The sequence below is a fragment of the Phyllostomus hastatus genome, unplaced genomic scaffold, assembly GCF_019186645.2.
Source record: "Phyllostomus hastatus isolate PE091 unplaced genomic scaffold, TTU_PhHast_1.1 phas_scaffold_193, whole genome shotgun sequence".
In the NCBI taxonomy this organism is placed as follows: domain Eukaryota; kingdom Metazoa; phylum Chordata; class Mammalia; order Chiroptera; family Phyllostomidae; genus Phyllostomus; species Phyllostomus hastatus.
The window spans coordinates 13,831,341-13,854,023 of record NW_025334015.1 but is presented as its reverse complement, the minus strand read 5'-3'; the positions used below and the strand labels follow the sequence as shown (position 1 = coordinate 13,854,023).

Genomic DNA, 22,683 nt, shown 5'->3' with positions numbered 1-22,683 from the left:
CTTGGAAGCATGATGCAATGCCAGGAAAAATTCTTCTGAGATCTTTGCCTCTTCAGAGATGGTTTCCATGGGAGCTTCATTTCCACTACATCAAGGTTTTATTTCAAGTGAACCAGGGCTTCTCTAAAGCTGTTTGACTGTTGACTTGCTCCTATACAAGCAGAGACAAACAGAAATCAATATTCTGGATTAAGTTATTTTGTTGCAGGTCTTTTATCTCCTCAGTTTATTTATTCCTAGGTACTTTATATTTTTCTTGCTATAGTAAATGGGATTTCTCCTCTAGTTTCTCTTTCTGATATTTCATTGTTGGTGTACAAAAATGCCATCAATTTCTGAATATTGACCTTGTACCCCACTACTTTGCCAAATTCACTCATTAGGTCAATAGTTTTTTGGTGGAGACTGTAGGGTTTTCTATGTACACTATCATGTCATCTGCAATAATGACAGTTTTACTTCCTCCTTTCCAATTTGGATGCCTTTTAGTTCTTTTTCTTGTTTTATTGCTGGGGCTAGAACTTCCAGTACTATGTTTTATAAGAGTGGTGAGAGAGGACACCCTTGTCTTGTTGCTATTCTTAGGGGGAAAGCTCTTAGTTTTTTCCCATTGAGTATGTTGGCTGTAGGTTTCTCGTATATGGTTTTTATTATGTTGAGGTATGCTCCCTCTAGTCCCACTTTGCTGAGTGTTTTTATCATAAATGGGTGCAGGATTTTATCAAAAGCCCTTTCAGCATCTATTGATCTGATCATGGGATTTTTGTCCTTCATTTTGTTTATGTGGAGTATTACATTAATTGATTTGTGAATATTGTACCATCCTTGCATCCCTGGGATGAACCCACTTGACATGGTGTATGATCTTTTTAATGTATTTCTGAGTCTGGATATGCAGTGTATTGTTGAGGATTTAAGCATCTATGTTCATCAACAATACTGGCCTGTAGTTTTGTTTCTTTGATGAGTCTTCACCAGGTTTTGGAATTAGAATGAAACTGACCTTGTAAAAAGAGTTTGGGAGTTTTTACTCATCTTGAATTTTTTGGAATAGTTTGAGAAGATGGCAGTTAGTTCTTTCTTAAATATTAGATAAAAAACAACTGTGAAGCCATTTAGTACAGGGCTTTGTATGCTGGGAGTTTTTTGATTACCACTTCAATTTTACTGGTGTTATCAATCTATTCAGGCTTTCTGCTTCTTCTTGATTCAGTTTTGGAAGATTGTATGTTTCAAGAAATTTCTCCATTTCACCCAGGTTGTCCAGTTTCTTGGCATGTAGTTGTTCATAGTAATTTCTTACAATTCTTTGTATTCATCTGGAATTGGTTGTAACTTCTCCTCTTTCATTTCTGATTTTATTTATTTGGGTCCTCTCTCCTTTTCATGATGACTCTGGTTAAAAGCTTGTGAATTTTATATATCTTGTCAAAGAACCAGCTCCTGGATTTCCTGATCCTTTGAATTGTTCTTTTAGTCTGTGTGTCATTTAATTCTGCCCTGTTCTTGATTATTTCCTTCCTTCTCTTTGCTCTGGCCTTTGTTTGTTGTTGTTCCTCTAGTTCTTGTAGACACAGGGTTAGGTTGTTTATTTGAGATTTTTCTATCTTCTTTATGTAGAACATTACCTGATTTTTCAATATGAAGTCAACCTTATGTTCCCAGGATCAAACTCTAATTCAAAATTATATAAAACTATTTTTGTGTTCTGTAGGATTTTTTAAGCCAATTTTTCCAGTTGGTTTTTTTTTTGCATCTAAATTCATGAAGCATATTGGTGTGTGTGTGTATATATATATATATATATACTAGAATATATATATATATATATATATATGTTACTAGAATATATATATATATTTTTTCTAGTAACATTTCAGTCCAGTTTAGGTTACCAGAGGCAGTACAATTTCCCCTGGTGAGCCAAGATTTCAGTCACCTATAATCACATCACCAGACTTATCCCTAGACCCAGGCAACCCATTAGTGCTGCTGAGAACCCACCATCAGGCTGCTATGAGCCTGAGAGATTGGAACACAAGGGTGACCTTTGCACACGTGTTTTCCCAGTGGCTCTGTCCTCATTCCTAGACTCACTGGGCCTGCAGTCAAGGCAAGACCTGACACTTACAATGTCCTCTGTGGCTCTCAAAGCCCCTTCACACACACCATGTGCTAATCAATCCTCACAAAGCATTAAGATTGTATCGTGTTTTTCATTTTAAAGATAATAAAGTTGAAGTATGTATGAGTCACCAAAAGTCACATAGTAAGAAATGCATTTTTTAACAAAGTTTAACAGCTCACATAGTAAGAAATGCATGGAACCTAATCAACAAAAGAAAAAAGCAAGTAAAATATAACTGGAGACATTGAAATTAAGAACAATCTGACAATAACCAGAGGGGAGGTAGAAGGGATTAATGGAGAAAAAGGGGAAGGGTTGTGAGGAACAAGTATAAAGGACATGTAGACAAAACCAACAAGGGGTGGAAGCAAGGGAGGGAGGAAGTTTAGGGGTGGGTGTGGGGAGGGGAGGGAGTAAACATAGACAACTGTAATTGGACAAAATAAAACAATTTTTTTTCAAAAGGAAAAGATTCCTAGATACAAAAGAAAAGAAAGAAAAGAAAAGAAAGAAAGAAAAGAAATGCATTCCATGGCACTCTTTTGTCTTCAGTTGTCAAAGTTCATGATCTTTCCTCTATCAATTCATGCATTTTTCAACATTTCTAGAGCATTCTGGGGATCTTAAACACAATTGTAGTAATGTGATTAAAATATTCTGGCAAAACACATCTGGCAGGGAGCAAAATTTAATACCAAAAGAGGAGAAGTTTGAGGGCATAAATCAGGAATGAAAGTTGAATCTGTCACAAAGATAAAGACCTCACTAGGGTAACTGTCCCAGTCAAGTTTTGGATCTCCAGTGCCACCCACACAACAGGCCTCTGATGCATGTAAGTGAACTCATACTACACTCAACACCAAGTAAATGGGTGGCCTCACAGCACTCCCTCCCACCTCATCCCCAGGCTCCCCATGCACACACCTCATTAATGAGAGGGCAGTATAAAGCCACGAGGCTCCACCTACTTGTAGAAAGCAGCCTGGCCTGACCAGCAGTTGAGTCCTATCCACAATAAACCCTGCCTGTCATGTCCTGGCCCATATCCTTGTATGTTATTTAGAGACTCAATTTTTGCTCCTTGCACAGATGCTCCCAAGGCTGGAACTGCAGACACCCTCTCAGAGCCAGCTGCCTGATGCTGTTGTGTGCTCACTCTGGCCATCCTGACTGATCCTCATGTGCACATTCAGCAACATCATGTCACTTCCACACACAACTGCATAGCACATGCTCACAGGTGCCACACTGCTTTGCCACAGGGGCCCACCTCCAAGATTATGCTGGTGCATCCCTTGGATCTGATGGTCAAGGTCATAGCTGCAGACTTCCCCTTGTTGCTGATGTCCCTGGGATCTTCCCAAGAGTTCTGCCCTACAGAGTTGCTGCCATGGTCTACTTTCAAATTGTGAGCCACAGTGTGAAAAACCCTTGTCTGAAACTGTACTTTGGAGATCAACCAGCAGGGGCAGAAAACTTGGGAAAGATCATCTGAAGTTATCATTTCCAGAATTTTTCAGTCAAAATTCTAGAAACACCCCCCGTCACCCCCAAGCATATGTTAGAGGTACCCACAACCAAAACAGACTTGTGTGGTACAGCAATTGCCTCACAACACTCTTGGTTCACTTAAGTCTCCTTCTATGTTACCGTTTTTTAAAAACTGCTTAGTGATCCTTGGCTCTTTTCTTGACATTGAAAGTGTCCTAAGCTGATAGAACACAGATGTGCTTTGGCCAGACTGCTCAACAAGAGCACTTCACTCTCCCCATGTTTGTGTGGTGTGTATTACTAGGCAGCTCCTATCCTTGGGATCCAGTTCTCTCCTTTTGTGCTGATCAGTTTCACCAGAAGGCCATGCTCCACTCTCTTAAGAGGTCATGTTAGGGTGCATAATAATCTTTTTTTAAATTTTTTTAAAAATATATTTTATTGATTATGCTATTACAGTTGTCCCATTTTCCCCCTTCACTCCCCTCCACCCTGTACCCCCTCTCCTACCCATGTTCGCCCCCTTTAGTTCATGTCCATGTGTCATACTTATGAGTTCTTTAGCTTCTACATTTCCCGTACTATTCTTGCCCCTCCCCCCTATCTATTTTCAACCTACATTCTATGCTACTTATTCTCTATACCTTTTCCCCCCTCTCCTCCTCCCACCCCCCCCCCTGCTGCTAGCCCTCCATGTGCCCTCCATTTCTATGGTTCTGTTCCTGTTCTAGTTATTTACTTAGTTTCTTTTGGTTTTGCTTTAGGTGTGGTTGTTAATAATTGTGAGTTTGCTGTCCTTTTACTATACATGTCTTTTCTTTATCTTCTTTTCTTAGATATGTCCCTTTAGCATTTCATAAAATAAGGGCTTGGTGATGATGAACTCCTTTAACTTGACCTTATCTGAAAAGCACTTTATCTTCCCTTCCATTCTAAATGAGAGCTTTGCTGGATAGAGCAATCTGGGATGTAGGTCCTTGTCTTTCATGACTTGGAATATTTCTTTCCAGCCCCTTCTTGGCTGTAAGGTGTCTTTTGAGAAATCAGCTGACAGTCTGATGGGAACTCCTTTGTAGGTAACTGTCCCCTTATCTCTTGCTGCTTCTAGGATTCTCTCCTTCATTTTTACCTTGGCTAATGTAATTATGATGTGCCTTGGTGTGTTTCTTCTTGGGTCCAACTTCTTTGGGGCTCTCTGAGCTTCTTGGATTTCTTGGAAGACTGTTCCCTTTGCCAGATTGTGGAAGTTCTCCTTTATTATTTGTTCTAATACGTGCTCAATTTGTTGCTTTTTCCCCTTCCCCATTCTGGTATCCCCTATAATTGGGATGTTGGAACGTTTAAAGGTGTCCTGGATGCTCTTAAGCTTTTCCTCGATTTTTTGAATTCTTATTTCATCATGCTTTCCTGCTTGGTTGATTCTATCTTCCTTCTGGTCCACTGTATGGTTTTGAGACTCAGATTCCTTCCTTTCACTATTGGCTCACCTCTGCGTATCTTCCTGCATCTCTTTTATGGTAACCTGCATCCTTTCATCTAAATTGTGCCCAAAATCAACTAATTCCGTGAGCTTTCTGATCACCAGTGTTTTGAACTGTGCATCTGATAGATTTGCTATTTTTTGGTCGCTCAAAAGGATGAGTCCTGGGGGACTGATCTGTTCTGTTGGAAACATGTCTTATGTCTTTCCCTGTCTCTCCTTTTTTTTTTTTTTTCTTCCGGTCTGGTCGCTCTTGTTACGGTGGAGGGCGGAGCCTTAGGTGTTCACCGGGGCTGGGCACGCCTGTCGCTAGATTGTGACGTTATATGTGGGGGTGGGGGCGGGAGTGGGGATGGGAGGGAACAGTGGTGGTAGTTCCGTTCTCCTGGGCTCAGACCCTTCTCTGGGATCCTGGGCTGCAAGCTCTGCCCTGGTCCACAATCGCTGCCTCACTGGGTCCGCCAGCCGCAGCTTTCATACTCAGGGATCACCACTGCGTCCTCGCACCCCGGATGGCTGTTGTGCCAACTTCGCGCCAAATTTTCCCTGACTTCCGCGCCGCCGACCCGCGCCAACCCCGCGCCCGCACAGCTCGTTGTCTCCTACCAGTCTGGATGTACGGGTCTACTTCAACTTCTTGGCTGTCCAACTTCCATTCAAATAAATCCTCTATTAGTTCTGAGTGTTATTCTATCTGTAAATTATTGTTGTTCTAATCTTGGTTGTGGGAAGAGGTATGGTGCATCCACCTATTCCTCCATCTTGCCAAAGTCGGGTGCATAATAATCTTAAGGAAATCCTTTCTATAATTATTTCCTTTTAGTTTAGTTTAGTTTAATTTGTGTATGTGCAGGGGCCTGCTCCTGGGCTTCCCTCCTCCCCAGCTCACTCTTCCCCACTTGCCAACTCCAGGATGCCTGGGAGGTGTGCTGAACCTCATTGTTGATTTAAGCCACCCAGAACTAGCAGCAAATTCAACATCCTAGTCAGGTCCAGCCTTTTCTCTCAACATCACAAACAAACTCTTGGCTGAAAATCCCTTATGATCTCATGGAACCAGCACTGGGTGTATGGTGTGTCACTGACGGTTGTCACATGGTGCATCAACACACACTTTTTCAGCCTCCTAGGGTCTCACTTCTGTGTTCTCACTGGGTCTACCTGGAATGCTTCCTAGCAAATCACTTCATCTCATGGTCTTTGGGGAACCCAATGCAAGACTGGTGGAAGGAAACCAAATGAAGAGTAGAGAAGACTGCACACAAGAGAAAGGGGGAGAAAAAACATTCAGAAAGAAAATAAAACCCACCACTTTTTAGAAGGAAAACTGTTGGAATTCAGAATTCTCAGTAAAGAAAGCTCAAAAATAAAATGAGATATCAGCATTTCCCCAAGTCAAAAGAAAAATGTCAGAGTTTTCATCTCAGGAAATGAGGTGCTCAGAGGATCGTTCAGCAGTTCTGGGTGGTTGCTATCCAGTCAGGAGGAGCAGCATCACTGGGGATCTTCTTAGGAATGAGAACTCTCAAGTCCTACCCAAGACCTACCAGATTGGAAACTCTGTGGATGGGGCCTAGAATCTGTGTTTCAGCAAATCCTCTGTGTGATTCAGATTCATCTGAGAACCACCAGTGTAGTTCCTGGTCCCAGGACATGAGCTAAAGTAAAGCGTTTTCCTGACCCAAAGGGAACAAAGAGCAGCTTTTGCATCTGCCTCAGGAGGGAGGAAAATAAGAATGAGTATGCACCAGATGAAGATGGTCAGTTGTAATGCTTATGGCTACAAAATCCAACTGCTTGTCAGTAGGTGCTGAATAAAGATTTTGATGAGAGCAGGTGTGTTGCATGTGCCAGGGTTGATGGTGTTGTGGTCATAGAAAGACACATTGTCCTTTGCCACTGGGTGGGTCATGACACCCCTGATATCTGTTCCTACACAAACCAAGTGTTGGCAGGGAACAGACCTGAGAGACAGATGCCATAGTGACATGAGGCCATGAGTATTAAAACAGTGGTCACTAACAATAAAGGAGCAGGAGAAAAGTGTCTTGCACTTAAAATTAGGGATGCTGCTCCTACCTGTATAGAGTTCATTCTCACTTTACAGTAAAATGGCAAAAACAGAGAAGATTCTCTATTATTCACTTTGTTTTTAAAAATATAATTTATTTCCTTTTATTTTACAACTACAGTTGATGTACAATATCATGTTAGTTTCAGGTGTGCAACCCCATCATTAGACATTTACACAACTTATGAAGGGATCACCTCAATAAATCGAGTCCCCATCTGGCACCATACATAGTCATGACAGAAGTATTGACTGTATTCCCTGTGCTGTACTTTGCATCCCCATGACTATTCTGCAACTACCAATTTGTACTTCCTAGTCCCTAAATCCCTTCACCTTTCTCACCCTTTCCCCCAAACTGTCTAATCTCACAGCCATGAAATGTTCTCTGCATTTCTGAGTTTCCTTCATTTCTGTTTGTTGTTTATTTTGTTTTTCAGATTCCACAAAGAAGTGAAATCATCTGGCATTTGTCCTTCTCTGTCTGACTTATTTCACTCAGGATAATATCCTCTAGGACCATCCATGATGTTGGGGTGCAAGATCTCATTCTTTTTTGTGGCTGAGTCATATTCCATTGTATGTCTGAACCCCTTCTTCCTCCACTCATTTCTTGATGGACACATGGGTTGCTTCCATATCTTGGCCATTGTAAACAGTGCTGCAACGAACATACAGATTTCTTTGGATGAACACCTAGAATAGGAGTTCTTGGGCCCTTCTTTGTCTCTTGTTTAGTCTTTGTTTTAAAGTCTATTTTTTCTGGAATATGCACAGCTACTACAGCTTTTTTGCCTTTCCTCTGTTTCCATTTTCATGTACTACATTTTTCCATCCCTTTACTTTCAGTTTGTGTGAGTCTTTTGATCTGAAGATGGCATATGGAAGGGTCTTGTTTTGTTATCCTTAAGCCACTGTATGTCTTTCAATGGCAGAATTTAGTCCATTTGCACATCAAATAAGTGTGGATAAATATGCATTTATTGTCATTTTATTATTCATATTTCTAATCTTTTTATTCTTTTAAAAGAAGACCGTTTTCACATTTCTTTTTCTTTTTTATTTCTTTATTGAACTCATATTGGGGTGACATTGGTTAATAAAATTATGTAGGTTTCAGGAGCACATTTCTATTACACATCATCTGTATGTTGTATTGTGTGTTCACCACCCCAACTCAAGTCTCCTTGCATCACCACTTGTCCCCTCTCTCACTCCCTGCCTTCTTCACTCTGGTAATAATGCTACTGTTGTCTGACTATGAGTATTTTCATTTTTTGCTTAATCCCTTCACCTTTTCCCCCGACCCCTCCCCTCCTTTCCTCTGACAGCCATCAGTCTATTCTCTGTATCCATGAGTCTGTTTCTATTTTGTTTGGTAGTCTATTCTGTTCATTCAAATCCACAGGTAAGTGAAATCACATGGCATTTGTCTTTCTCTGACTGGCTTATTTCATTTACCCTAATACTCTATAGGTCCATCCATGCTGTCCCAAAAGGTAAGATTTCCTTCTTTTTTATAGCCAAGTAGTATTCCATTGGGTGAATGTACCACTGCTTTTTTATCTGGGAAGTTACCTTCAAGATATGAAATATTATAAAGCTTCTGTAAATCAAGCAGTGTGGTATTGGCTTATGAATAGACTGACAGACCAATAGAACACAATGGTAAACACAGAAATAGCGTAGGTGCCTATGAAATTTTGTATAGAATGAAGTCAACAGCTCAAACCCATGGGGAAAAGATGGACTTTTTTATAAATGGCAATAGAAACACAGGATGGTCTTCTAGAAAAATATATGGTTGGATTCATTCTTCACACCATACAGTGGTAAAATTTCTAAAAGATATTAAGCGGGGCCTTTGATAGCTCAATTGGTATAGTGGAGGACTATAAAATGACCAGATATTCAAATATTAAAAAAAATAAAACCATACAATCACATTATGATAAAAATGAGTGACTTTCTTTATAACCTAAGAGGAGAAAAAATATTTCTAGCATTAAAATACCAGAAACAATAGAATAATAAATTTAATTTAAAAAACTTATCTTAAGAACAGTCAAAAGCCAAATCACAAATTACAGGAAAATATGCAACTTATACCTCAAACAGAAAGCTATTATACCCAATATACAGTCCTCCTAAAAATTGAGAAGATCAAAATCCAGCAGAAACATGAGGAAAAGGTATGAAGAGACAGTCCATAAAAGAAGTAGTAACACCACTGCGGGGGCTCCGGGCCTGGGTGGATGGATGGGTGGGGCTGGCAGTGCAGTTCACAGAATAGAAAGTGTGAGCCCTAGAGTGCAGAGTGCTGGAAAAGTGGCACAAGAGCCTTCAGCAGAGCCCTGAGCAGGGGCTCCTCACTTTACTATGTAAAACTCCCCTTTGAAAAGTACTTTCTGACTTCTGGCCAAGATGGAGGCATAGGTGGATGCACTGTACCTCCATGCACAACCAAGATTGGAACAACAACAATTTAGAGGCAGAATAACATCCAGAACTTTTAGAAAATTTATCTGAATGGAAGTCGGACAGCCAAGAAGTTGAAGTAGACCTGTTCATCCAGACAGGTAGGAGGGGCAGAGAGGAGCAGCCAGGCGCGGGTCGCAGCTCGAAGAGCAGAGAGAGTTGGATGCATAAGGCATCCAGGGGCACATAAGGCATCTGGGGCATGCAAGATTGCAGTGGGTGGACCCTGAGTATGCAAGTGGCAGCGGGCAGACCCAGTGAGGCAGCCATTGTAGAACAGGGAGAGCGCACAACCCAGGATCCCAGAGAAGGAACTGAGGTCCCACAGAGAAATGAGCAAACGTCATTGTTCCCTCTCAATCCTGCCCCCACATACAACGTCACAATCTAGCGACTGGGGTGCCCAGCCCTGGTGAACACCTAAGGCTCCGCCCCTCACCATAATAAGACTGACCAGATTTAAAAAAAAAGGGAGAGAGAGAGAGATGGCTCAAACAGAAGAACAAATCAATGCCCCAGAACTCATCCTTTTAAGTGACCGAGAGATAGCCAACCTATCAGATGCACAGTTCAAAACTGGTGATCAGGAAGGGCACTGGTGATCAGGAAGGTCACAGAATTGGTTGATTTTGGTCACAAATTAGATGAACAAATGCAGGTTATGATAAGAGAAATGAAGAAAAATGCACAGACAACCAATAGTGATGGGAAGAAAACTGGGACTCAAATCAATGGAGTGGACCAGAAGGAAGAAAGAAACAACCAAACAGAAAAGAATGAAAAAAATCAAAAAATAAGAATCCAAAAAAATGAGGAGGGGGTTAGGAATCTGCAGGACATCTTTAAACATTCCAACATCCAAATTATAGGGATACCAGAAGGGGAAGAGGAAGAGCAACCAGTGGAAAGCTTATTTGAATAAATAATAAAGAACTTCCCCAATCTGGCAAAAAAAAAAATAGACTTCTAGGAAGTCCAGGAAGCTCAGAGAGTCCCAAAGAAGTTGGACCCAAGGAGGAACACACAAAGACACATCATAATTACATTACCCAAGATTAAAATAAAGGGGAGAATTCTATAATCAGCAAGAGATAAGGAGACAGTTACCTACAAAGGAGTTCCCATCAGACTGTCAGCTGATTTCTCAAAAGAGACATTACAGCCAAGAAGGGGCTGGACAGAAGTATTTTAAGTCATGAAAGGCAAGGACCTATATCCCAGATTACTCTATCCAGCAAAGCTTTCATTTAGAATGGGAGGGCACATAAAGCCCTTCTCTGATAAGGTCAAGTTAAAGGAGTTCATCATCACCAAGCCCTGATTATATGAAATGTTAAAGGGACTTATCTAAGAAAAGAAGATAAAGAAAAAACATGTATAGTAAAAGGACAGCAAACTCACAATTATTAACAACCACACCTAAAGCAAAACCAAAAGAAACTAAGCAAACAACTAGAACAGGAACAGAACCACAGAAATGGAGATCACATAAAAGGTTAGCAACAGGGGAGAGGGAGGAGGAGAGAGAGGGAAAAGGTACAGAGAATAAGTAGCAAAAATTATAGGTTGAAAATAGATAGGGGGAGGGTAAGAATAGTATGAGAAATGTAGAAGCTAAAGAACTTATAAGTATGACACATGGACATGAACTAAAGGGGGGAATGTGGGTGGGAGAGGGAGTACAGGGTGGAGGGGAGTGAAGGGGGAAATGGGACAACTGTAATGGCATAATCAATAAAATATATTAAGAAAAGAAGTAGTAACACCAACACTCATTAAATACAGGAAACCATCTCCCATGTTTCTTAAAATTAAAGAAATGCAAATTATAATAATACTTAAACACTACTTCTCATCCATCAGGATGGAAACTATAAAAATTCTGAAAATACACCATGCTGAAGAGACTGTAAGAAAGTAGGCACTCCCATTTATTGCTGAGGGAGAAAATAAATGTCAATTCCTCCTCCCCCAACAAAAAAATCCATTGTCAATACAATCCCAATCAAAATCACAGCAGGTTCTTTTGTAGGAATTTACAAGCTGATTCTAGAATTCATATGGAAACTCACAGGTCCTAAAGTAGTAAAAACAACTTTGAAAGAAGTGAATGAAATCCAGGACTTATGCTAACTGATTTCAAAAATTATTATAAAGCTACAGTAATCAAAACTGTATGGTATTGGCATCAAGATAGACAAATAGATGAAAACAAACACACACAAATAGAATCAACTGATCCTATTTAACACAGGTAAAAGAACAATCACTGGACATTTATGTGCAAATATACACACACCCCAAAACCCCACTTTGATCCATATACAAAAAATTAACTCATAAAATTTCCACATTGTTCTTCTGGCCTTAGCTAAAGCAGTAAAGAATTTCTTAATTAGGACATAGCACTAATTATGAAAGACAAAGTGGATAAATCAAACTTCATTACAATTAAAAATATTGGCTATCAAAAGATATCTTTTAGGATAAGTAATGCACAGTCTGGGGAAGATAGACAGGGAGAGGAAGATGACTGAGTATGTATGCATGTATTATCCATAGAGACACATATATTATCCATACATGCACAAACACAAACATGTACACTTATATGGACATACAAGTGCATATTAACATTCCTTCAATACAATAGGAAAACAACTAACTACCCTATATTTTTAATGAGGAAATGACCTGAATAATTACTTCAGAGAAGACATCCAAACAGCCAGTAAATATGTAAAAAGGTGTCCAACATCATTACTTATCAGGGAAAAAAGTTAAACAGAAAAGCATTCCACTGTCCATATCAGAATAAAAATACATTTTTGCATATGGGATAAAACAGGGATAAAATAAAAATACCAAGGGTTAACAAGGATGTAGAGCAATTGGAATCCTCAAACATGGTTGATAGCAATGCAATTTGAATCAGACATTAAAAAACAATTTGGCATTTTTTTCTTGATTTCTGCTTCTGCTGTTTCATTGTTGGTATACAGAAATGCCTTTGATTTCTGCATATTGACTTTGTATCCCGCTGTTTTGCCAAATTCATTTATTAGGTTGAGCAGTTTTTTGGCCGAGCCTATAGGATTTTGTATGTACACTTTCATGTCATCAGCAAACAATGACAGTTTTGATTCCTCCTTTCTGATTTGGATGCCTTTTATTTCCTTTTCTTGTCTGATTGCTGTGCCTAAAATTCCAATGCTAGGATTATATCCTAAGAACTCTGAAACACCAATCTCAAAGAACCTATGCACCCCAATGTTCATAGCAGTACAATGTACAATAGCCAAGTGTTAGAAGCAAGCTAGGTGCCCATCAGTACATGAATGTATCAAAAAACTATGGTACATTTACACAATGGAATTCTATGCAGCAGAAAGAAAGGAGATCCTACCCTTTGCAATAGCATGGACAGAACTGGAGAGAATCATGCTAAGTGAAATAAGCCAGGAGGGGAAAGACAAATACCACATGATCTCAGCTTTAACAGGAACCTAAACAACAAAACAAACAAACACACAAAATATAACCAAAGACACTGAAGTAGAGAACAGGCTGACAACGACCAGGGGGAAGAGAGGAGGAAATAAATATCAGGGAAAAGGGGGAACGGTTTACAGGAACAAGTATAAAAGACACATGGACAAAAACTAGGGGCGGGGAGTGGAAATGGGAGTGGGGGAGGGCTGGGGGTGGACAGGGAAGGGAGTAGAAGGCAGAAAACTGTACTTGAACAACTAAGATAAAAGAAAATGAAATAAAAAGAAAACAGTTTAGCAGTGATGTTTATAAAAGCTGCACATAAGCCTACTCTATTATCTAGCAGATCCACATATAAGCATAATCCAAAAGAAATGTTTGCTTATTCCATCAAAATACACATTCAAACCGTTTCTAAAGGCTTTATCAATAATAGGCAAAAACTTGAAACTATCTAACTTTATTAATAGGCTAAATAATTGTACATTCACATGATGGAATACTACACAGCAATATAACATAATCTACCCATATATACTGCAATATAGATGTACATGACAGGCTTTATGATGAAGAAAAGAGGCCAGAAACAATTGAGTACCTGTTTATATGAAGTTCAAATACAGACAACACACTATAATGATAAAAGTCAGAACAGTGGATAGCTGTGGGGGATGGGACTGAGGGCAGGTTGTATTTATTGGAAAGATGCAAGAGGAAACTTTCTAAAGTAGATGGAAATGTTGTGCATCTTGATGTAGGTTGTGGTTACATATTCATGTGCAAAAGTTTAATGAGCTCTACAGTGAAGATTTGTGCACTTTGCTATATGAAAGTTAGGGCACAACATTTTCAAAAGGACGTTTCTGTATTCTTTCATGACCTACATTGAATAGCATATTCAATACACCAACCCTAACTCCTAAATTCTAGGTTCCCTAAATTCAGGCACACACAGGGTCCAGCACAAAAAATACCCCTTTGATTACATAAAAATCTTGTATTACAAAATAATAAGCATGTAACTATGTAACATAACAATATCACACTCCAGCACACCATATGACACTTTAGGTGAAATGTTCAAATTGCTGTCCATCTCTTGTGAGACATTCACATACCCTACCAACCACACGCAATGGTGCTACTTCTGCTGGACCCTGTATTTCATCTCATCTCAATCCTCCCTTCAGAAGCTTGTGCTTTTCTTTTTGGTGGCATTGAACAGAATCAAAAGGCAGAACTAACTCAACAGTTCTTCCAATTTCCCCTGCATCCTAATGGAATGGACTTGCTAATGAACAGCCAGGTAAGTCAAAATATTTCCCCCAGCACTTCATTTGTCATTGCTTCTCTGAGAAATTTTACCAATAATAGTGAGTTTAGATGAAAATTGTTCTTTTGATTTTTAATATAAAGTTCTATTTCCCATTTCATAATATGGTGGCTTTATGAACTTATCCCAAGCTCACCATTTCTTACCCATATGCCTCTGTTATTAGAACATTGAGGCTACCTGCAATGCCTGACAATTCCATAGCAATTGCCTCTCCTAATAAGCAGCAGCTTGGTGCTGCCTGGCAGGTGAACATGGACCCAGGGCCAGCTAGTGCTCTGTTTCATCCTCTAGACCAGTGTCATCCAATGGAAATATAATGCAAGCCACCTATAAATTCTAAACTTTCTAGTAGATACCTTAAAAATAAACAGATAGATTCATTTTAATGATATATTTTGTTTAACACAATATATCCAAAATGTTATCATTTCAACATGTAATCAAGTAAGAAAGTATCCATCAGATTATTTTTCATATTCTTCAAAGATTTGGTGTGCATATCACACTTACTTTGCCCACTTACAGTATGTCTCAATTTGGATGTCCACATTTCAGTTGCTCAATACCACACATGACTAGTGACTACCAGTTCAGATAGCACAGCTCCCAATGACCTTGGACCACAACCAAGATCACCCTTGCAATGAGACTCCAAATTCTGTCTCAGCCTTGAGATAATATGACGCCTCCACTCAGCATTTTTCTACCCTATAAAATTCCATTTCTCTCCCCTGGAAGTCCTAATTCACTAACCCATGTCCCTGGTCCTCCACTCACCAATTGGGTGGTCACCATACTTGCCTTCTGAGAAACCTAACACACGACCCATTAACACACTAAGAAATTCATCAGACACTGATCTTGTCATTTTGCCAAGACCAACTCAACAAAATTTTTCACCTCCTATTCTCTTGCAAAATGTGATGGATTAAAATTATTTTGTGCAAGTAGTATGAAATTACTGTCAATCCATTATTCATTTAGAGGTACTGTGTCAACTAACATGTGAAATGACATCTTCCTAGAAAGAGATGAGGCAAGAAAACATGGCATAAAGGGAAACAAACTGAATTGAGGTTCAAGCAGGGATTTCAGTCCCAGCTCTGCCATCAGGTAGTTTCATATTTTCAGACTAGATGGAATGATTCTGAAGCCCCATTAAATACTGCATACTGTATAATTGCAGAAACTATTTTCATAAAATAAAGAAGGAAGGGTTGGGTTGATGATGAGAGAGAATAAATCCATTTGGGAAAGAGAGTTAAAATTTCCTTTCAATATAGAATCCAAAAGCAGGAAGTTTGAATTCATTATTGATGATGATGATAAAATAATAATGGCACTCTAATTTAAAAATTCTGATCCCTTTTCTCAATTTCCAATTTTTTTTCAAGAGAAAGTTATTCTGCCCAAGGTTTTCTTCATGGCTAATTTGACATCCTTGTTCCTCAGGCTGTAGATTAGTGGGTTCAGCATGGGCACCACAATGGTATAGAACAGAGTACACACTTTCCGCTGGTCAAGGGGTACAGCAGAAGGTGGTTTAAGGTATGCAAAAGTTCCTGACCCAAAGAAGAGACAAACTGCAATTATGTGAGAACTGCAGGTACTAAAGGCTTTGGATCTGCCCTCAGTAGAACTAATGTGGAAAATGCTGGAAAGAATGAAGCCATAAGAGAGAAAAATGGTCACAATGGACACCCCAATGCCAAAGCCCACAACAGTAAAGACCACCAGCATTATTCATGTAAGAGCTATTGCAGGAGAGTTCAAGGAGGGGAAGGATGTCACACATATAATGATTGATAAGGTTGTCTGCACAAAAGGTCAGAAACAGTATATTACCTGTATGAGCTAAAGCCGCCAAAACCCCCATCCCATAGACACCCAGCAAAAGAAATAGACACACCTGAGGAGACATGGTGACCGTGTACAACAGTGGTTTACAGATGGCCACATAGCGGTCATATGCCATTGCTGACAGGATGAAGCATTCAGAAACGACAAAGAAACAGAAGAAAAAGAGCTGAGTCATACACCCTGTGTAGGAGATGATGTTCTTCTTTGAGACAAAACTCATCAGCATTTTGGGGATGATGGTAGAGGAGTAACTGAAGTCAATGAAGGACAAGTTGAAGAGGAAAAAGTACATGGGGGTGTGCAGGTGAGAGTTCAGCCCAATCAGTGTTATCAAGCCCAGGTTCCCCAGCACAGTGACCATGTAGAAGCCCAGAAACAGGAAGAAGAGGGGGAGCTGGAGTCCTGGCTGGTTTGTTAAGCCTGCGAGGATAAACTCTGTCACAGAGGAGGTGTTATCTGCAGCCATCCTCCTCTGGGAGGGTCTCAGAGAGAAAAAGAAAAGAATTGCTCACACAGAGAGAGGAAAACAACCCATTCTTGAGAGTGGTGTTTGAACAAGGATGTGTGGAACTTAGAGCTGAGATGGCATCTCCTTGTTCCCCCATCTCTGTTTTTATGGTCTCCACATGGCTTCAACCATCCTAGTAACTCTTGGTGGGTGAAATTTGCCTCCAGAATAAGGGCTCATCCAACTGAGGAGAAAGTCCACAAAGCTCAGCTGGGATGCCCCTGCAACCTTGCAGTGACCCTCCTCTGGTACTGCCTGCCCACTATAGCCCTGGACCAAGTTTTGTGTGACCTGGGCCCTTCTCTGGAGTGCTGTTGAGAAGCAGATGCCAGTTGCCCTAGACCTTCCACCTTTGGTCAGTGCTGGTCACAACAGGAAGATGAGGCTGTGTTGCCCCAAGTCTTTATTGGGAATGCCTGTGGAAATGTTATGTGAAATGCCAAGTCATTTACAAGATATAGAGGATTAAGAGTATTATATGTGAAGGTATTTTGTAAACTGTGAAGTATAGAGCAAATGTCAAGTTACTTCCATTTGGTGGGGTTGGATCTGTGGGAAAGGACTGGGGCATAGGCCATCTGCCCTAAGAGGCCCTGACCTTGGCCTTCACACTGGTCCCCTCTGCCTGTGGCCTTCTACAAGGCAAAGAGTCCATGGGGCCAAAGGGATATACCTACTCAGAGCCTATGTATCTTCTCTAGACCACTCCTGGCACCTGGGGTGCTGTAATTCCATGACCAGGAGGCACCAGCATTTTTCCAAGGCCTGTGCAGGCCTTTTCCTTGGGTGCAGCCTCACATGGGCAAATCTGGTCACTGGTATGCACCCCTGGCACTAAGGAATGGCTCCTTGTGGGAGTTCAGGTGGAATTAAGAAGTGCTGGGATGCCCACACATGCAATTATGAGGCTACTTGCAATGTGGGTACTTTGCTGGGTTGGGAAGGGACCTTGGGAGTCTGAGAATTCTAAATTTAAACCTGGCATCTCTGATCATTATGAAGGGGGGTGTGTGTGTGCCTAAATATGTCAAGGTAGGCAGATAGAACACATTTCATTTAACAGTTTGCTAGCTTTATTTATAGCATTTAATTTTTAGATAAATAGTATGTGGGCCTCTATTTGAACTGTTTTACCTGGGCCCAGAAACGTTTGGCCTGGGCCTGTCTCTCTCCCCATCACCAGGCTAGGGGCCAGCTCTGATTCACGGCTGCCCTGCACGCGCTAACTGGAGTGACCCAGCATGGGAGTGAGAGCAGGGATCCTTTATTTCCTTTCACTTTAGCCTCTCCACACTCTCATTTCTGTATCTTTTCATCATGTGTGTTTTTGCCAAATGTTTATTATTGGTTTGTATTCACGTATTTTCTTTTGATTTTAAAAAATAGTTTACATTTTTACTGAGTGAAGTATAAAACACATACATTCATAGACACATAAGTGGACAGTTCAATCAGCTTTCATCTGATCAGGAAACAGAATGTTACTAACAGCCCAGAAGCCCTCTTTGTGCTCTTTTCTCATAACTATCATCCCCAAAGGGGAATATTATCCTGACGTCTAACAGCAAGGTGGATTGTGTCTCATCGCACCCCATGGAAGTGGAATCGTGTGTATACACGCTTTCATGTTGGGCTTCTCTCGCTGTGCATCGTATGCACCTTGGGGTGGATCTAGGAAAAGCAGTTTTTGATTCTGTTTCTCTTTTTCTCCCTCCCTACTTCCATGCATCTGAGCTCTCTGGGTAACCATTCTAACCTGCCTAATGAGTATTTTATTAGTTATGTTTTTCTAAATATGCTTTTTTTCTGGTTTGTGTATGTGTAATTTTAATATACATGAATAACATTGTTTCACATCTCATTAACTTTCTTTTCTCACATGTCACTATGGCTCTAAGGCTCTAAGCTATGTTGCCTGTGGCTAATGGCTTTGCTTCCAACTGCTGCAAAGTCTCCCCTACACTTTACCTGTTTGTTTATCCCATGGTGAGTGTGAAAATAGATCTTGTTTTATTTTGTACTTCTCTGATAGCAATAGGTTTGAGCATGTCCTCGTATACTGAGTGGCACTTCAAGGTTTCTATTCTCTAAATTGTTTTACATAGCGTGCCCATTATATTTTTTGTTGATATTGAAGTTTCTAATAAATGCCAGTGAGATGTCTTCTTCCATTCTGTTGTATTTCCATTAAGTCTATCTCTGGTGTCCTTTACTGAACAAAAATCTGAATTTTGAATGTTATCATATTCACCAATTTATTTGGCTTTTTGGTTTCTCATCCTTAGATAACAAAGATATTTTCCTACATATTCTCTGAATTAGAGGGGACCTATAGTGGTAGAGGACTCAGTTCCTGCTGGAAGGAGGTCAGGAAAAAAGGGCAGAATAGCCATTTGGCAATAACAGCTCTCTCAATATCCCTTCTACCCTCCTTGTAGTCAGGTCAAAAAGCTAAAATTACATATCCCAATTTCCCCCTGTAGCTGCAGCCCTGGATGTGAATCAGTTTCCAGTATCTACGTGCACTTGTGTGAGACTGGGAAGATGGGAGGATTGGGAAGACTGTGAGGTGGCTCTCACACTTCAGTACATAGCAGAATCATTGGAGGGCCCCACCTGGTAATTTTGTAGGTGTGGAGCAGGGCCCCCAAATTTTCATTGCCAGCAAGTTTCCATGTGACACTCAAACTGGGTGCAGTTGTTTACTTACCAGTTCTGTGAGTGTGACAGGCATTTTTTCATGGTGGCAGGGGTCACAGTGGCAGCAGGAGCTTCCTGATCTCTGAGTCATATCTATTGTGGAGTCAGTTTGGGGGGCCCTCACCCCTTCTTCAGTCATTCAAAAAACTGTAAGCAAGTTATTCCTTGTATGCAATCTCTTCCTGTTTGAGAAAACTAGTTCTCTCTCATAATAACCACTGATTGATACAGTATTATACCAAAAATAGCTAGAAATGACAAGAGGATGTCCACAAATGCTTCGCACTATATCAGGCTGCTAAGTTTAAAACAAGCATCCTTGATGTCGCTATAAACAAGGGGACAAAGTTTGTCCCATGGCCACTGGATCTGCTGAGTGAGCTTGGCAGTAGATCTATCAGTTACTTAAGCATGGCCAGAGATTCTGCAGCATGTGTAATGTAGGATGAACAAGCAGCCGGGTTTGTTTGGGATGGAGGGTTTCCCAGGATGTGGTGGGACTTTTAGCTCTAAAAGCAGATTGGGTTGGTCACTCTAGTGTAAGCTTTCCTTAGTCATCTTAAAGAAGTTTCTCATGAATGGGAGAGGATAGGGCAGATGGTAAAAGATGGGAGTCTGGGAAAATAGGAGGTCTTTCCAGAATGTATCCAGCCATGTAATACAAAAAAAGAGACATTTATTGAAGAAGATACAAGAAACATTGTACATAGGACGATGATAATTTAGTCCCTTTCAAGGTAGGCACCTTGGGACTTCATACAGTTCTCCCAGTTGCCATGAGCTGGCCTGTGATATTTTCCTGAATCTCATCGATGGCCTGTAATCTCTTCCCTTTCAAAGGAGATTTTAGTTTTGGGAAATGACAGAAGTTGCAAGGCTCCAAATCTGGGCTGTAGAGGGGCTGAGTCATTTAGCTGATTTGATGTTTCTCCAAAAAACTCTGCACAATGTGATGAATGAGTGAATATGTTGTGTTGAAGCTGCCAATCACCAGTTACCCATAGCTGCGGCCTTTTGAATCATCGGAATAGTATCCACAGAAGAACGTTTAAGCTTAACGCAAAATTTGATTCAGATTCGTTGATCTTCTTGTTCAGTCATTTTGAATACGATGACCACCACTACATACACATACTCACTCAATGGCATCTACTGCCCCGACTGACTAGAACAGTGAAGTCATCATTGTTCACACATGTGCATTCCAGTCCAATCTCCTTGACTGCCAGGTTACATCCATGTCACACAGATCATTCTCATTTTATTAACAATGGTTGGACTTTTTTCCAGACCTTGTATTTTCAGGAGGCATTTGAAATTAGAAGAACATAAGTAGGCAGACTTCACTGGATATTCAAAGGGAGTGTTCACCTATAGCAAAGGGGATAATGATTGAGAGCCAGTAGTGTGGGTTCTAGAGTCACTTAGGCTTTGGTGTAAATCCCAGTGTCTTTGTTTACCAGCTATGTGACCTTAAATAGGTAACTAAACCAGGTTTCCATATCTGCAAAGTGGGATAACAAAAATACCTCACTATTGTGAAGTATAATGAAAAAAAATACATATAAAGCATCGAGAACAGTTGTAGACTCAGAATAAGCAACAAAAACCATGTTAACAGCTAGTATTATTATCACTAAGAAAATTACATAAAGAGACCAGGTATAAATTCTTGTGCAGGAATAACAAGAAAGGAGAGTAAGAGTTGAGTTGAGAAATGAGCTGTGTATTAGGTCTTGGGGGTTTTCAAATTCACCTCTCTTTGCTTTGTGTACTCCTAAATGCGAGAGAGAGAGAGAGAGAGAAAGAATTGGGTTGAGTAATATTTTCCACCTAAAGATAATAAAACAATGATGACTCTCAAAACTCAATGCAAAAGGCTCAGGACAGAGAAAATGAACCCCAAATGAAAGGAAACGTGACCTTGAAATCAGCTGGATTCAAAAAGCAATGAGAGTAGTGAGATGGGAGGAAGGAAGAGGGAAGAAGCAAAGGCGGTTTTTGCCCAACCTTGCAGAAAAGTGATTGTTCCCCATTGTTGGTTGGGCATTCAGAGGGCTTCTTGTGGGTATTTATAACACTTACTTTTCAAATTAAGGAAGAATGATAGCTTTGGTATCAAAACATTTTTCTCCTCAGTGTTTTCTGGATGGCAGCCTTTACTTCCTTGTTCCTCAAACTGTAGATTAGGGGGTTCAGCATGGGGATCACTGTGGTGTAGAACACAGAGGCCACGTTCTCCTGGGCCAGGGAACTGGCTGTGGAGGGTTTTAAGTACATGAATGCAGTGGATCCATAGAACATCCCCACAGCTGCAAGGTGGGAGCTGCAGGTGCTAAAGGCTTTGGACCTTCCTTCTGCAGTGCTGATGTGGAGGATGCTGGAGAAGATGAAGGCATAGGAAACAAGGACTGTTAAGCAGGTGACTATGATGTTGAATCCAGCCAAAAAGAAGACTGTCACCTCAATATCATAGGTGCTGGAGCAGGAGAGCTTCATGAGGGGGGAGGATGTCACAGAAGTAATGACTGATGAGGTCCTTACAATAGGGCAGTTGTATCATGAGGCCAGTCTCTACTGTTGAGCCAACAAGCCCCATGAGGTAAACCACAGCCACCAGCAGGGAGCAGACGTGATGAGACATGATAATGTTGTAACGCAAAGGCCTGCAGATGGCAACATAGCGGTCATAGGCCATCACTGTCAGCATGTAACCCTCAGCAATGACAAACACAAGGAAGAAGTAGAGCTGTGACATGCACCCTGCATAGGAGATGATGTTTTTTTCTGACAAGAAGTTCACGAGCATTTTAGGGGTAATGACAGAAGAGTAGCAGAGATCCACGAATGACAGATTGCTGAGGAAGAAGTACATGGGGGTGTGAAGCTGAGCACTCAGACCAATTAATGTCATCATGCCCAGGTTCCCTATCATGGTGATGGAGTAGATCCCAAGGAAGAGGAGAAAGAGGGGAAGCTGGAGCTCTGGTCGCTTTGTTAATCCCCCGAGAATGAACTCCACCACTGTAGAGTGATTTTCTGCAGCCATTCTCCTTCGTTTGGGAGCCCTGTGAGGGGAAGAGAGAACTCCATGAGAGGATGCATCTGGGACTGCTTGGTGAAGCTGGTTTTGCGC

At 40.7% G+C, this 22,683-nt stretch overlaps 2 protein-coding genes across 2 annotated transcripts; both read right to left on the bottom strand.

Moving 5' to 3' along the window:
• Window positions 1–15,868: 15,868 nt before the first annotated feature.
• Window positions 15,869–16,811, bottom strand: LOC123832570 (olfactory receptor 8B12). Its single transcript, XM_045860290.1, is given in 2 exon segments — window positions 15,869–16,216; window positions 16,218–16,811. Coding segments are annotated over 2 exon segments (936 nt in total). The 5' UTR covers window positions 16,806–16,811.
• Window positions 16,812–21,665: 4,854 nt separating this feature from the next.
• Window positions 21,666–22,599, bottom strand: LOC123832572 (olfactory receptor 8A1-like). The gene is given in 2 exon segments (XM_045860291.1): window positions 21,666–22,052; window positions 22,054–22,599. Coding segments are annotated over 2 exon segments (930 nt in total). The 5' UTR covers window positions 22,597–22,599.
• Between the last annotated feature and the right edge of the window lie 84 nt (window positions 22,600–22,683).